Source organism: Sorex araneus, chromosome 1, assembly GCF_027595985.1.
Source record: "Sorex araneus isolate mSorAra2 chromosome 1, mSorAra2.pri, whole genome shotgun sequence".
Taxonomy (NCBI): domain Eukaryota; kingdom Metazoa; phylum Chordata; class Mammalia; order Eulipotyphla; family Soricidae; genus Sorex; species Sorex araneus.
The window spans coordinates 224,786,789-224,800,574 of NC_073302.1; the positions used below are offsets into that span (position 1 = coordinate 224,786,789).

The 13,786-nt window shown below is 39.5% G+C and overlaps 1 protein-coding gene across 4 annotated transcripts in view; it reads right to left on the bottom strand.

Moving 5' to 3' along the window:
• The window catches only part of FNDC3A (fibronectin type III domain containing 3A), a 167,602-nt gene that overhangs the window by 101,188 nt on the left and 52,628 nt on the right, over positions 1-13,786 (bottom strand). For all 4 annotated transcript variants that reach the window (XM_055133520.1, XM_055133530.1, XM_055133512.1 and 1 more), the window contains exon 3: positions 3,163-3,238. In XM_055133520.1, coding sequence (XP_054989495.1) covers positions 3,163-3,238 — 76 coding nt within the window. The remainder of the gene's footprint in view (positions 1-3,162; positions 3,239-13,786) is intronic.

The window sequence follows — 13,786 nt, forward strand, 5'->3', positions numbered from 1 at the left end:
AGGGGTTGGAGCGATAGGACAGTGAGTAGGGCATTTGCCTTGTACACGGCCAACCTGGGTTCAATCTCCGGCATCCCATATGGTCCCCCAAGCACCGCCAGGAGTTAATTCCTGAGTACAAAGCCAGAAGTAACCCCTGAGCATCACTGGGTGTGACCCAAAAAGAAAAAAAAAACCCAAAAAAATCAACAAAAAAGAGTGAAAAGTTGCACAGATTTCTCCCATGTTTATTAATCAGGTATACATTAACCTGAATGCATATCACTAGTCAGTGATATCATGCTAATTGATCTATTACTAGTAAAAACCATTCCCTAGTGAAATTACTTCTTAAATGTGTGTGTACGGAGGTTTTTGTTAAATTTAAGGCTTGTTCAGATTAACTCATTCTCAGAACTAACCAGAGGTCTTGGTTTAATAGTTTCTGGAACTAAAGAATCTTCAGTAAAAACTAATGTTGGAATTGACCTATAAAGCTTCTTATCTTATGGAATAACTCCTTTTATAATATCCAACCAGTGCATAAGCACATGTAATGATGGAGCTCTGTTATAACAAAGCAACAAGGACATTTTCAAATAGCAGCCTTCCTATAGTTCTTTGCTCTGGGGCAGAACTTGCTTCCTTGTAATTCTTACCAGTAGTCTAAAATGTGTGCCCTCTAAAATGTCTTCCAGAACACACATCTTTTTCTAGGTTCAATACCCTTCAATTATTTTCAGTCTTTTATAAAAATGATTTCATGACTATGCTCTCCTGGTTACCTTCTCAGGTTCAGTTTTCATTTGTCAATACTTCAAAATAACTTAAAAGATGACATCACTTAGGGGCACAGAGATAGTACAGGAGGTAATGCACGTGCCTTTCCAGGGGCTGAGTGATCCCTGAGTATCGAGCAAGGAGTAAGCTCTCAGAAATGGTGGATGTGGCCCAAAATCAAAAATCAAAACGAAAAAAGGGCACCATCAAATCAGAGCATTATACCATGTGTCTTGAAAACACACTGGCGCTTGCAGCCCAAAATTCTGTTTTCATTTTTGCAAATGAGATTCAACTGATGACTGACTTAGCTTTAGTTCTATTAAAAACAAAGTTAAATGTTCTATTAATAAAATTGTCATCCTCTTTTGAACTATATAATAGACATTGCCATTTCATAAGATCTAAAACCTTATCTGTGTTGAGAGTTGTCATCTAGATACAAAATGAAAACTATTTGGCTCCCATAAATTCAGATAATCTAGGACAAAATGAATGGTTACAAGACTCCTGTTACAAAAATGGTATGTATTGGAACCAAGTCATATGGAATTCTTAGTGGAAAAGGGCATGGATACAATCATGGCACTGATGATGATTTCCTAATCAAACCAGTCAATGGAATGGTTTGGGGGCATTTTTTCCTGAAGCATTAGAGATTCTCTATTTCACCCAAATATCTATGACACTCAATATCTTCTTAAAGCAATATGTGTGTGTGTTTGTTTTACTTTGAGCTATCCCAATGTACAGAAAAGTTGTATGTCTGTCCAGCTAGCACAAGACACTTTCTTCCCTCAAGCATACCAAGGACAGATGCCATCATCACATCATCAATAATCTATCATCTATGGAATATTTTAATATAGGTTTTCTATTAATAAGGAAATTCTCCTATATAATGACAACATATCCAGGATATTAATCTTAACTAATTACTATCTGCTACAGATTCAACTGTACCCCCAACCCCCAAACAAACAATGATGTGTCTCTATTTGGAATAGAATCTTTGTAGATAGTAAGATGGTACAGAGTGAATCATTAACTAATATGGCATTCTAATAAGAAGTAATTTATTTATTGGATTTTTGGGTCACAACCGGCAATATTCTGGTGTTACTCCTGGCTCTATGCTTAGGAATTACTCTGGTAGTGCTCGGTGCTCGGGAGACCATATGGGATGTCAAGGATCGAACCCAGGTTGGCTGTGTGTAAGGCAAATGCCATACCCATTAAACTATCGCTCCAGCTTCACAGAGTTTTTAAAAGATTCAGAGACAACAGTAGAATCTAGCATGAAGATGAAAGACAGAGTTGAAGGATGTATCTATATCTAGAGTCCAGAATTCCTAGAATTGGTCACTTCCAGAAGCTATGAGTAAGGCATAAATTCTTTCTAAGAAGAAACTAATTCTGCTGACATGTTAACCTTTGTCCTCTAGTCTTCAATGGTGGGACATTAAAGAGATGTTTTTCTAAGCTATTTACTTTATGGTATCTGTTTGAAACAGACCATTTATTTTCCAAACTCCATTATTCATTGAAGATTTATGAATATTATGGACATACAAAGGTCCCAGTTTGACCCGAGAACCTCATGATATTCTCCACCAGCATCACTCAAGCACTGCTGTGTGTGGCCCTGGGTGGCCAGACTTGAGCATGGACTGTTAGGCCTGGACTGCCAGACTGACTATCACCAGGAGTAGCCTCTGGCCCAGTCCCTAAGCATTGCTGAAGAGGATCCTACAAAAATAAAAATTACAAAATGCATACAGCCAGAATAAATACTACAAAAAGTATAGAACTACTTGCTAAACGAATGGAATAATAGTTGGTATGGGATTTCACAGTCACTTTTCTATTCAACAATTACCAGCTACTAGTAGCGTCAACTACAACAACTGAGAGTGCCTGGCATGCACATGGCTGAATCTGGTGGTTTACAAGCATATTACAAAGCCCTAGCAGTTATCTTAGAGTGTGTTTGATTATTTACACAGGTGAGAATTTTATTGATGAAAATCATATGTTACAGAAAAGTTCACGTAATTATTAAATGACAAAGTTGGGATTTAAGCCCAAATTCTCAAATTTCAAAGCCAGTGACCTTGTTCCTTTCTCTTGCCTTCACATAAGCTTGTGTGTCTCAACTGAAGCTAATTTTCCCTCGAGAAGACATTTGGGAATATCTGTAAGACAATTTTGTTTAAGACAAACTTGTTTCAAAAGACAATGAATAAGCCCCTGAATTAGGATGGCTACTTCAAAGTTAGATCAAAAGATTTTCCAAGTTTATGCCTTGGGTGTTGATGGTAGTGAGAAAAAAGGGATAAAAACATAAATATTTCTAGTATAATTTTTATCTTATCTCAAATGATAATAAACAACTATTCTTACCTGTAATGCACTGAAATTGTCCATCTTCTCTTCTTATTGTAAATGCTTCCCCTGGGTTAACTTGTACCAGAATAACCTTAAAATAAGGGGAATAAGTATTAAAACAACAACTACAGAACAAATCAGCATATCAAGACATTAAATCTGCTAAATGAGAGTAGGCAAGATCTACTTGAAACTAGGGAAAGAAAATGGAGATCACATATTTATTAAAAAGTATTTCTTCACTTTTCTAAATATCAGACAAACCCAAATCAAAGTAATGAAAAAGATAGGGGTAGACTTTTACTGGAAATCAACAAACTTCACTCTGAAAAAAGATGGAATTATACCACGGAGTATTGGAATCCCCTATGCTCTTTAGTGTTTTCCAAGGTATGTATTAATAGGAAGAACATCAATATACTTAGTGTGACAACTTATAAAATATTGGAGAATGTTAAATTACTTCATTTTAAGTGGTTTTCATTACATACGTAATATGTACTAATATGACACAAAAATTAAAAACTAACAAATAACATTTACATAAATGTTTTAGTTGTTTCCTATATATAGGTTTAATATATATTTAATATATGCAACATAAGTATATTGAATATACAATGTACAATTTGCAGGAGTGTATTCACACCAGCTGGCGGGCTGTCTTGCTAGAAAAGAGCAGCAGCCACGGCAGAAGCACAGGATTTGATTAGGAAAAAACAAAAAAAACATCCTGCCATACGTGTCATTTTCATAAACACTCACAAAATTAGCTTAACTCCCTGGGCCCATGTCCTGGAACCTAGTAAATTTATGTAGCATCGTGAAGCAAGCACTGATATAGAAGAGAGAAAAAGTGATTGATTACACAAAGGAGTCAAGTATTGTTCATTAACCACATTACTCTTGTGGACCCTAAGCCATCGTTCCTCTTTTACTCTGTGACTGGCAGACGTCCTTGCAAAGGGGTTACAAGAAATTATGTATACAGTTATCAAATAACTCCACTAAGTAAAAAGTAAACTTCTGAATGAAATGCCATATTTTACTATAACAAATAAAAAATCATAGCTGAAGAATAGCTCAACATGTCTGAAAGAGACCTTCTCCTGCATCCACTATACAATTCTTCTTGACCACTGATTCAACATATATGCACACATATATTATGTGTATATGCCTCTTGGAAGAGCCCAGCAAGCTACCAAGAATCCTGCCTGCAAGGAAGAGCCTGGCAAGGTCCCCGTGGCGTATTCGATATGCCAAATACAGTAACAATAACAGGTCTCATCCCCGACCCCGAAAAGTGCCTCCAATCGTTGGGAAAAATGAGTGAAGAGAGGCTGCTAAAATCTCAGGGCTGGGACGAATGGAGATGTTACTGGTGCCCACTCAAATAAACTGATGAACAATGGGATGACAGTGATACAATATATGTGTATGAGTGTGTATATATATATATACATACATATATGTATGTATGTATATATTTTGGGGCCGAAAAATAGTACAGGGATTGCCTTGCATATGAGTAACCAGTTTGAGTGTCCCCTGGTATCATCTATGTTATCCCCAGGACCACCAGGAATGATCCTTAAGCACAGCTGGGCGTACCCTCTTTTCCGACATATATCTCATACTTTTATTATTTTATTTTTATGTTTAATTATTATGTCTTTCTGGGTCACACCTGGTAGTGCTCAGAGCTTACTCCTGGCACAGTGCACAGGGATCACTCCTAATCCCCATATCAGGTGCTGAGGATTGAACCCAGGCTGGCTGCATGCAAGGCAAGTGCCCTACCAGGGCTCAGGGCTTACTCCTGGCTCTGCACTCAGGGATCACTCCTGGTGGTGCTCAGGGGACCATATGGGATGATGAGGATCAAATACGGCTACATGCAAGGCAGGTATCCTAACCTGCTGCACTGTCTGGTCCCCCAAATGCTCCTGTTTTTTTTTTTTCTTTTTGGGTCATACCCAGCAATGCACAGGTGTCACTCCTAGCTCTGCACTCAGGAATTACTCCTGACAGTGCTCAGGGGACCATATGGGATGCTGAGAATTGAACCTGGGTCAGCCGGCTGCAAGGCAAACGCCCTACCTGCTGTGCTATATGCTCCTGTTTTAACTAAAAATATTTTACTCACTGAACTACTCAAACATTCTCTTAATACAAGAAACTTCAGTAGTTTTTAATGATTCCACTATAAACAATACTGACATGAGCATTTAGGTGTGCAGTTTTCCGTCTCTAAAACTAGTACCACTCCCTTAAGATTCATGCCGGAAACAGAGTTCTTGATCTGTTTAATTGTGCTCTTCCCTCCCACCCCGACCCCATCATCTTTTTGGTTTGGGGGCCACACCTGGTAGTGCTCAGGTCTTACTCTTTACACTGTGCTCAAGGATCATTCCCTGTAGGACTCAGAGACCATATGCAGGGCTGGAAATCAAACCCACGTCAGCTGTGGCCAAGGCAAGCACCTTATTGTGCCCTCTGGCTCCTTCAAGCGCTTTCTGATAGGGTTTGACATATTCTTATTTCCCCTACAAGTCTATGAATACTCTCTAATCATACTTTATGCAATCCTTAAAATTACAGTTTTAAAGTCTTTGCCACCAGGAGAGATCAAAATAGTATATTGTCTTGATTTGTACTTCTTCGACTCTTAGTAAAGCTGAATGCTTTCCTTATGTTTGTAACTAGCTCTTTTGTAAGTACTGTTTATGTCATCTTACCCATTTATCTTTTGGAGTCTTATATGATCTTAGTGATTTCTATGCAATTCTCTGCATATTAACAATATTCTGTAGTACGCTGCAATTACAGTCTCCTCTCACTCTTTTATTTTTCTTAAATACAATTGTTAATCTTCCTTTTGTCAATGTTACCCACTTTTTCTTTTGTGACAGCTATTGCTTTTAAATTTAACTTGTGACTAGTTTCCAGCACTCCAAATATAACTCCTCTGTACTAAGATATAAGCATAAAATACACACTGGATTTAAAAGACAATATTACAAAAATGTAAAACAACTTACTAATAATTGAATATTAATTACACACTGAATATTCTGAACACACTGGGTTAAGTAACATGGAAGTAATATTCTAAACACATTGGAATATAACATTAATTTCAAGTGTTTTCACTTTCCTGCTCCCGTACTTCAGGGAAGGAGCTCCCGAGCAGTGCTCAGGGTTGCCCTGGGAAAGGCAGCCGACGGGCCTGGCAGCTCAGTACTGTCTGATCACACGCCGAAGTTCGGGCCCAGCAGTGTGGGGAGAGGGCAGTGCGGGACAAAGCTGTCCCAATAGTGCCGAGTGCTCTCCCAAGGCTAAACTTGGCAACGTATAGCGACACTGGAGTACTGCAATTTAACTTAAGCCCTGCCCATACAAGGCATGTTGTCCGTGACCCCTGAACTATCTTCATAGCCTGTTTTAACTTTGCTACTGTGGTTACTAAAAATGTAAAATACAAATGACAGCATTATATTTCCATTGGACAATACTAGCCTAGAGATGAGATGAAAATGTTTCTATTTTATCTAATTTTAAGATACTAAAATTGCTTATATTTAATTATCTACTGCACCCAAAATCTGTCTGGAGATTTGATCAAAACCTATTTTTCCCTGAATACAAACATACACAATTTGTTAAATTTAAGATATCCTTTTATAGACCTATTTTATTTATACTACTTTGGCAAAAGTCATTTTGGGAATGTGTCTTTAATCTTTTCAAATGCTGTCTGAATATATTTTTACATAAATATATCTTTTCTGATGGCATACCATGACTACTATTCTTCTTCAAACATTTCTTGATATTAATTGGTGATTAAGTGCTATGATAAAATGTTAAGGCACTATCAGAGCAAATAGGATCATGTACCTACTATTACCTGACCATGTATATGTATGAGGGTATTTAGGGACACTCTAGAAACTATAAGTGTTAATCTGACTCCCAAAGGTTTTTCAGAAGTAGAGAAGCACAAATGTAGAGCTCCAGGAGTGTAAACATCACAATTTATCATATTCAGTGAACCAAAATCTATTTTGCAGTTCAGTATGGCTGGATCATGGGAATGAAAGAAGTTCAGGCACACAGAAACAAAGGAGAAATACTGTAAGAGACAAGTGAAAGGAACAGAATTATAAAAGGTCTTGTGACCCATTTAAAGGGCAATGACAAGTGCTACTTAAGTAGGCAGTACCATGGTGGCTTACCCTGGGGTTAGTACAGAAAGTACAGGAAGACTTTTGTGTGTGTGTGTGTGTGTGTGTGTGTGTGCATATATAATTGATATGTAGCATACAATAATTATCTATACAGATTTCTTTTAATTATTAACTCCTGTTCTTACTGTTTTTTTCCTTTTGTTTTCTGTTGGCTATGTTGTTTTTCCTGGGCTGGAGCGATAGCACAGCCGGTAGGGCGTTTGCCTTGCACAAGGCCGACCCAGGTTCGATTCCTCCGCCCCTCTCAGAAAGCCCAGCAAGCTACTCAGAGTGTCTCATGTGCTTGGCAGAGCCTGGCAAGCTACCCGTGGCGTATTCAATATGCCAAAAACAGTAACAAATCTCACAATGGAGATGTTACTGGTGTCTGCTAGAGCAAATCGATGAGCAACGGGATGACAGTGATACAGTGATGTTGTTTTTCCTGACTTTTCAGCTGAATTTTCTATTTAATTCATTAGTAATCTCTGAATTTAATATTAAATTTTAAATAACTGCATTAACTACGTACTTTCATTATTATTTTAAGGATTTTATTATTTTGTTCTTAATTCTCTCTACAATTGAAGATAGTGCTAAAGAAAACGCACAATTTTGAAAGTGTGCTGAAGGATTTTCAGTTTGTTTTTATTTATAAAACATGTATCAATCTCAAGAAATTTACTTAAAAAATTAATCTATTCTTTTTAATTAGTTTTAGATTTGACAGCAGAATGAGTAAATAAGGATGTTACCCGACACCAGTGTTGGTGTATAGCACAGTTATTAGTCTACATAGCACTGTAGCACTGTCGTCCCATTGTTCATCTATTTGCTTGAGCAGGTACCAATAACGTCTCCATTGGGAGACTTGTTACTGTTTTTGGCATATCGAATATGCTACGGGTAGCTTGCCAGGCTCTGCTGTGCAGGTGGGATACTCTTGGTAGCTTGCTGGGCTCTCCGAGAGGGACGGAGAAATAGAACCCGGGTTGGCTATGTGCAAGGAAAGCACCCTATCCGCTGTGCTATCACTCCAGTCCACACCTACCCGCTGTGCTATCGCTTAGTCTATATACCGTAGTACTGCACTGCACTGTCGTTCCCTTGTTCATCGATTTGTTTGAGTGGGCGCCAGTAACGTCTCCATTGTGAGACTTGTTATTACTGTTTCTGGCATATCGAATACGCCATGGGGAGCTTGCCAGGCTCTGCCATGTGGGCAGGATACTCTCGGTAGCTTGCCGGGCTCTACTACTGATAATTATTCAAAAGGTTTTTGTACCATGTAGAATTGTATATAAAATTGTCTGTAGATATTGCAGTTTTCTAGGAATTAGCTCATTATTCTCATTATATTTCATTACTTTTTGTTTTGGTGGGAAAGGGTCTTTCAAGTAGTGCTCAGTGAGTCTTGGGGCCACTCCAGGTGATAGTTGGCCAACAAGGCAAGAGAAATTCAAAGTGAGGGACTGGGGAAGCAGGGATACTCAGGTCAGGGACCATCAGGGCCACCCTCAGCAATGCTGGGGCCTCCAGTGATATACCAGTGGCCATGTGATACTGGGCAATGAGCTTGGTCCTTGCATGTGCCCAACTTCCTGTACTAACTTCCCAGGGGTCCTAATTAAAATTGTACTTGGATATAAGGATCAAAGTAGTACTTATTCCTGTGCTATGCTATGTGCTTTACATACATGCTATGTCTTTTAATAATGATCATCTATAAGCAGTACCGTGGAATTCTGTGAGATACTAACATTTCTAATGAATTCATTTGCTAGGAAGAAAAAGAAAAACTGAAAAAACTGAATATGATATCTAAACTAAAATATCCTAATACTAAGTAGGGCAAAAAGGGGAGAAATAGATCACTTTTCTTTTGGGCCCGGCCTAGCAGTGTTCAGGGCTCATTCCTGCCTCTGTGCTCAGGTACCACTTCTAGCGGTGCTTGGGGAACCCATACGTGGTGCAAGGCATTTGAATCCAGGTCGGCTGTGCGCAAGGCAAGCACCCTAAGCGGCATGCTAGATCTCCACCCTCCTTTATCACTATTAGATAATACAATGTTCAGGGGAACAGTGGGATGATGGTGGGAGGTGAGATGTCTTTGTTTATTTAAAATCCATTTACTAAATACCCATATATGGTACCTACTCTTGTATGTACTATGAACATTAAGAAGAAAAAGAAATCACAGTCCCCAAAAGTTCACAATCTAGAGAGGCTCTGAGGCACACACTTTCCAGTTAACTGTACAGTGTTAACATGTAATGTAACAGAGACACAGAAAATGTACCACAGGTTCCACTTGGTCTAGGATGATCAGAGAAGGGTCTTTTTTTTTTTTTTTTAAATCAGGGAGAGATACACAATTACAAAGTTGTTTCTGACTGGAGTTTTAGTCATACAATGTTCTAACACCCATCCCTTCACCAGTGGATACTTCCAACCACTAATGCCCCCCCATTTCTTCACCAGTGTACAGTTGCACTACCAATGTCCCCATTTTCCCTCCTGCTCACCCCCCAATCCTACCCCAGTCTGCCTCTGGCAGCCACTTCTCTCTCTCTCTCTATGAAATTTTTTTTTTTTTTTTGCTATTTGGGTCACACCCGGCGATGCTCAAGGGTTACTCCTGGCTCTGAACTCAGGAATCACTCCTGGCAGTGCTCAGGGGACCATATGGGATGCTGGGAATCGAACCCGGGCTGGCCCCGTGCAAGGCAAATGCCCTCCCCACTGTGCTATCACTCCAGCCCTCTCTGTGAAGACTCTTAATGGAGATGATAACTACAGTGTTCAGTTAGTATGCTTTATTTTTTTTTTTGGGTCACACCCGGTGATGCACAGGGGTCACTCCTGGCTCTGCACTCAGGAAATTACCCCTGGCGGTGCTCAGGGGACCATATGGGATGCTGGGAATCGAACCGGGGTCGGCTGTGTGCAAGGCAACCGCCCACCCACTGTACTATCGCTCCAGCCCCAAGTTCACTCTGTTAGTTGGCATTGTTCTGCCATGAATTGACCATCGCCCAGCAGTTATATCCAAGCAAGGAGACCAGTGTTTACGACCTTTCTTTCTACACCACCAGACCAGCACTCTCTGTGGACTGCTGGTGAAGGGTGCTGCTACAGAGGGAGAAGCAGGAGGCAACAAGCTGAAAAGATGGCTAAGCAACATTTGTAAGAGAACATAAGGTCTGCATAAAGTCACAATGGAAAGAAATCATGGACGCAAAAGGGGAAGAAAGGTATCATTAAAATTAAAGCTATTTTGAGAAATGCAATGGAAAGAGGTAACGTTGGGAGGATCAGCAGGAAGATCTTTAAACAAATGTTAATTCTTACTTCTTATACGCAAGGTGACTGATCAGTATCAAAATAAAATTTAACCTTTAGGGGCTGACGTGATAGCACAGCGGGTAGGGCGTTTGCCTTGCATGCGGCCTACCCGGGTTCGATTCCCAGCAACCCATATGGTCCCCTGAGCACCGCCAGGAGTAATTCCTGAGTGCAGAGCCAGGAATACCCCTGTGCATCGCCGGGTATGACCCCAAAAAATAAGTAAATAAAATTTCATCTTTACCCCATTTTGAAAAAATTAAAATGAACAGAAAAATTGCAAAAACACAATAAACAGGTTTGCTCGTCAAGGCCCTGGTTTCTCTCGGACACCCATCTCACTTGCTTGTTTCTCTATTCCATTCTGGAGAAGGCTGTGTTCTCTTCTGAACATGTACTTCACTCTCTCTCTCCCCTCACTTCCATGTTTTAAGTTTCAAGAAAAACTATAGCGCTTCACCTATTCACAAAAGAATACAATAAACACCCATACGCACTTCACCAAGATTCACCAACTCTGAATGTACTGACACAATTGCTCACTCTCATGCATTTTTGCTGAACTAGCAAGAGTAGTGTTAAGTTTAATCTTTTTGATTTACTTGTAACCTGTCAAATGTCTATTACAAATGTACAATTTGTTTGAAATTAAACAATCACTATGGTGATATTTCGAGATTGTGAATATTCTATCCTGAGTCTTTCACCCAATGGTTTCAGCAATCACGGAAGTGATAGTTATAAAAAAAAAAAAAAACAACCAAAACCTGAGGGAATGGAGAGATAGTACAGTGGGTAGGGTACCTCCATTACCCATGGCAAATTTGGGTTCAATCTCCAATAACCCATATGGTCACCCCAGCAACACCAGAAGTAATTCCTGCTTACAGAACAAGAAGTGATCTCTGCACATGGCCAGGTGTGGCACAAAAACAAAAAACCAAAAAGCCCAACCCTCCAAAAAGAAACAAAACAGCAACAAAAGAGACATTCTTTACCTCAGGGAATCCTCATGAACTCACTGCTGGTGGGAATATAAAATAATGTAGCCATTATGGAAAACAATGTGAAGATTTACCAAAAAAATTAAGAAACTACTGTAAGAGTTGACCACTTCATTTCTGGATATCCTTTCATATAAAGAAATACTGATTTCATTTTACTAAGCTCACTGCAGCTATTATTGTAATACCTTAGATATAAAAACAACCAAGTGCCCACAGATACATGAATGGCTGAAGATGTGGATTAATGGATAAAGATATGATGTATGTATATATATATGCATATATATACACAACATCACCTTAAGAAAAAAGGAGAAATCATCATTTGCAACAATATAGATCGCCCTTGAGAGGCTTATTCTAAGTGAAGGGAAAAAAAAACAGAGGATGATTGGGGTTGGAGTGATAGCACAGCGGGGAGGGCGTTTGCCTTGCACGCGGTCGACCAGGGTTCAATCCCCAGCATCCCATATGGTCCCCCGAGCACCACCAGGAGTAATTTCTGAGTGAAGAGCCAGGAGTAACCCTGTGCATTGCTAGGTGTGACCCAAAAAGCAAAAAAAAAAAAAAGAAGAAGAGGATGACGTTAGTGTAAGTAGAAGATAAAGAAGCAAATAAGACAAGATAAAAGCCAACTCTTTAGGCAGTGACTTAAAGTTTCCCTCTGTAATTACCAGAGGAAAAATAGGGTGGAAGAGGGAATCAGTAAATAGGAGGGGAACTGTATGGTATCTGATAAAAACTAGAGTTTGAGTGATCAGAATGTAGCATATACAGACGTCGAGGCATAAAAAATTTGATTCCGAACTGAAGCAACACCCTTGACAGTATCAGGAGGCCCCTCCCAGTTGACAAAGGCAAGGCTGGTATGACTTTGCTGTGCAGTCCTATGAACTACCCAGACCACACCGGCAGTGGGGAGGCATCCACGGCCACACCCCATGATGCTCAGGGGACTATGTGTGTGGTGCTGATGGCTACAGCAGGGTCGGCAGGTGCCTCAACCCCTTTAACCTCTCTCTGGCCTCTTCAATTGGAATTTAAAAGTCTCCAGGAAAGCGATCTTGCTAAATGAAGTAAGCGAGGAGGAGAAAAACAAATACATATTACATCACTCATATGTGTCATATAAATGAATAAAATAAGGGAACAAAGGCAAATGAAAACCATCCCTTAGACTGTGATAAAAAAAAATGAGGCAACCAAGGAGATTGATGTAAAGTGAACTGGAAGAATTCAACTGTCTGGTGGAGGGATACTGGTACGTTGGTTAGAGGGAAGGTAGGGGAGGGTGTGGTATTGGTGATACGAATACCTGGAACATAAATATTTACATTCTTATGTGCTACATTTTAAACTATGAGATATTGTAAACATATTCTGAACTTACTCGCACTGGCAATATTTACATTATTACTTCTTGGATAATAGTCAAACATGTGCTTGAATCCTATTTTGGTTAAGATAGCTCTACCAAAAGGCAGGTCAGCCATGTTGTTATCTATAAATAATGCTATATCTAAAAATGAGTCCTATAATTGTGCCATACAGGGCTGGTGAGATAGTTCAGTGGATAAGGTGCTGGTCTTGCATGTGCCTGACCTGGGTTTGATCCTACCAGGAGTGATCCCTGAGCCTAGAGCCAAAAGTAGCTCACAGCACTGTGGTATGGCCCCCAAATCCAAACCAGCAACAAAAAACCAAGCATGCTATACAAGGATACATGGAAATATTTATATAAGTGTTCCATTAGATGGGGAATGTTATTCAGTAGTAGCCTATTTTTCAGCTGCTACTAATAACTGCTATATATAACCTGAAAATATTACAGGCTAAATATAACGTAACACCTCAGTAACTGCTTCAAATTTACTTATAGATGCTACTAGCCAAGATTCATAATGTAAAATGAGAATAAGAGGAATAGGCAGTTTTAGACTTACTTCATAGAACCACTAATGTTTATTAGAAGAAAAACGTGCACCAATCAAAAAAGACGTTACACCAAGTGCGTGTGGGGTGGAGGGTAGGTAAGAGAGAAGGAACCAGTATAAC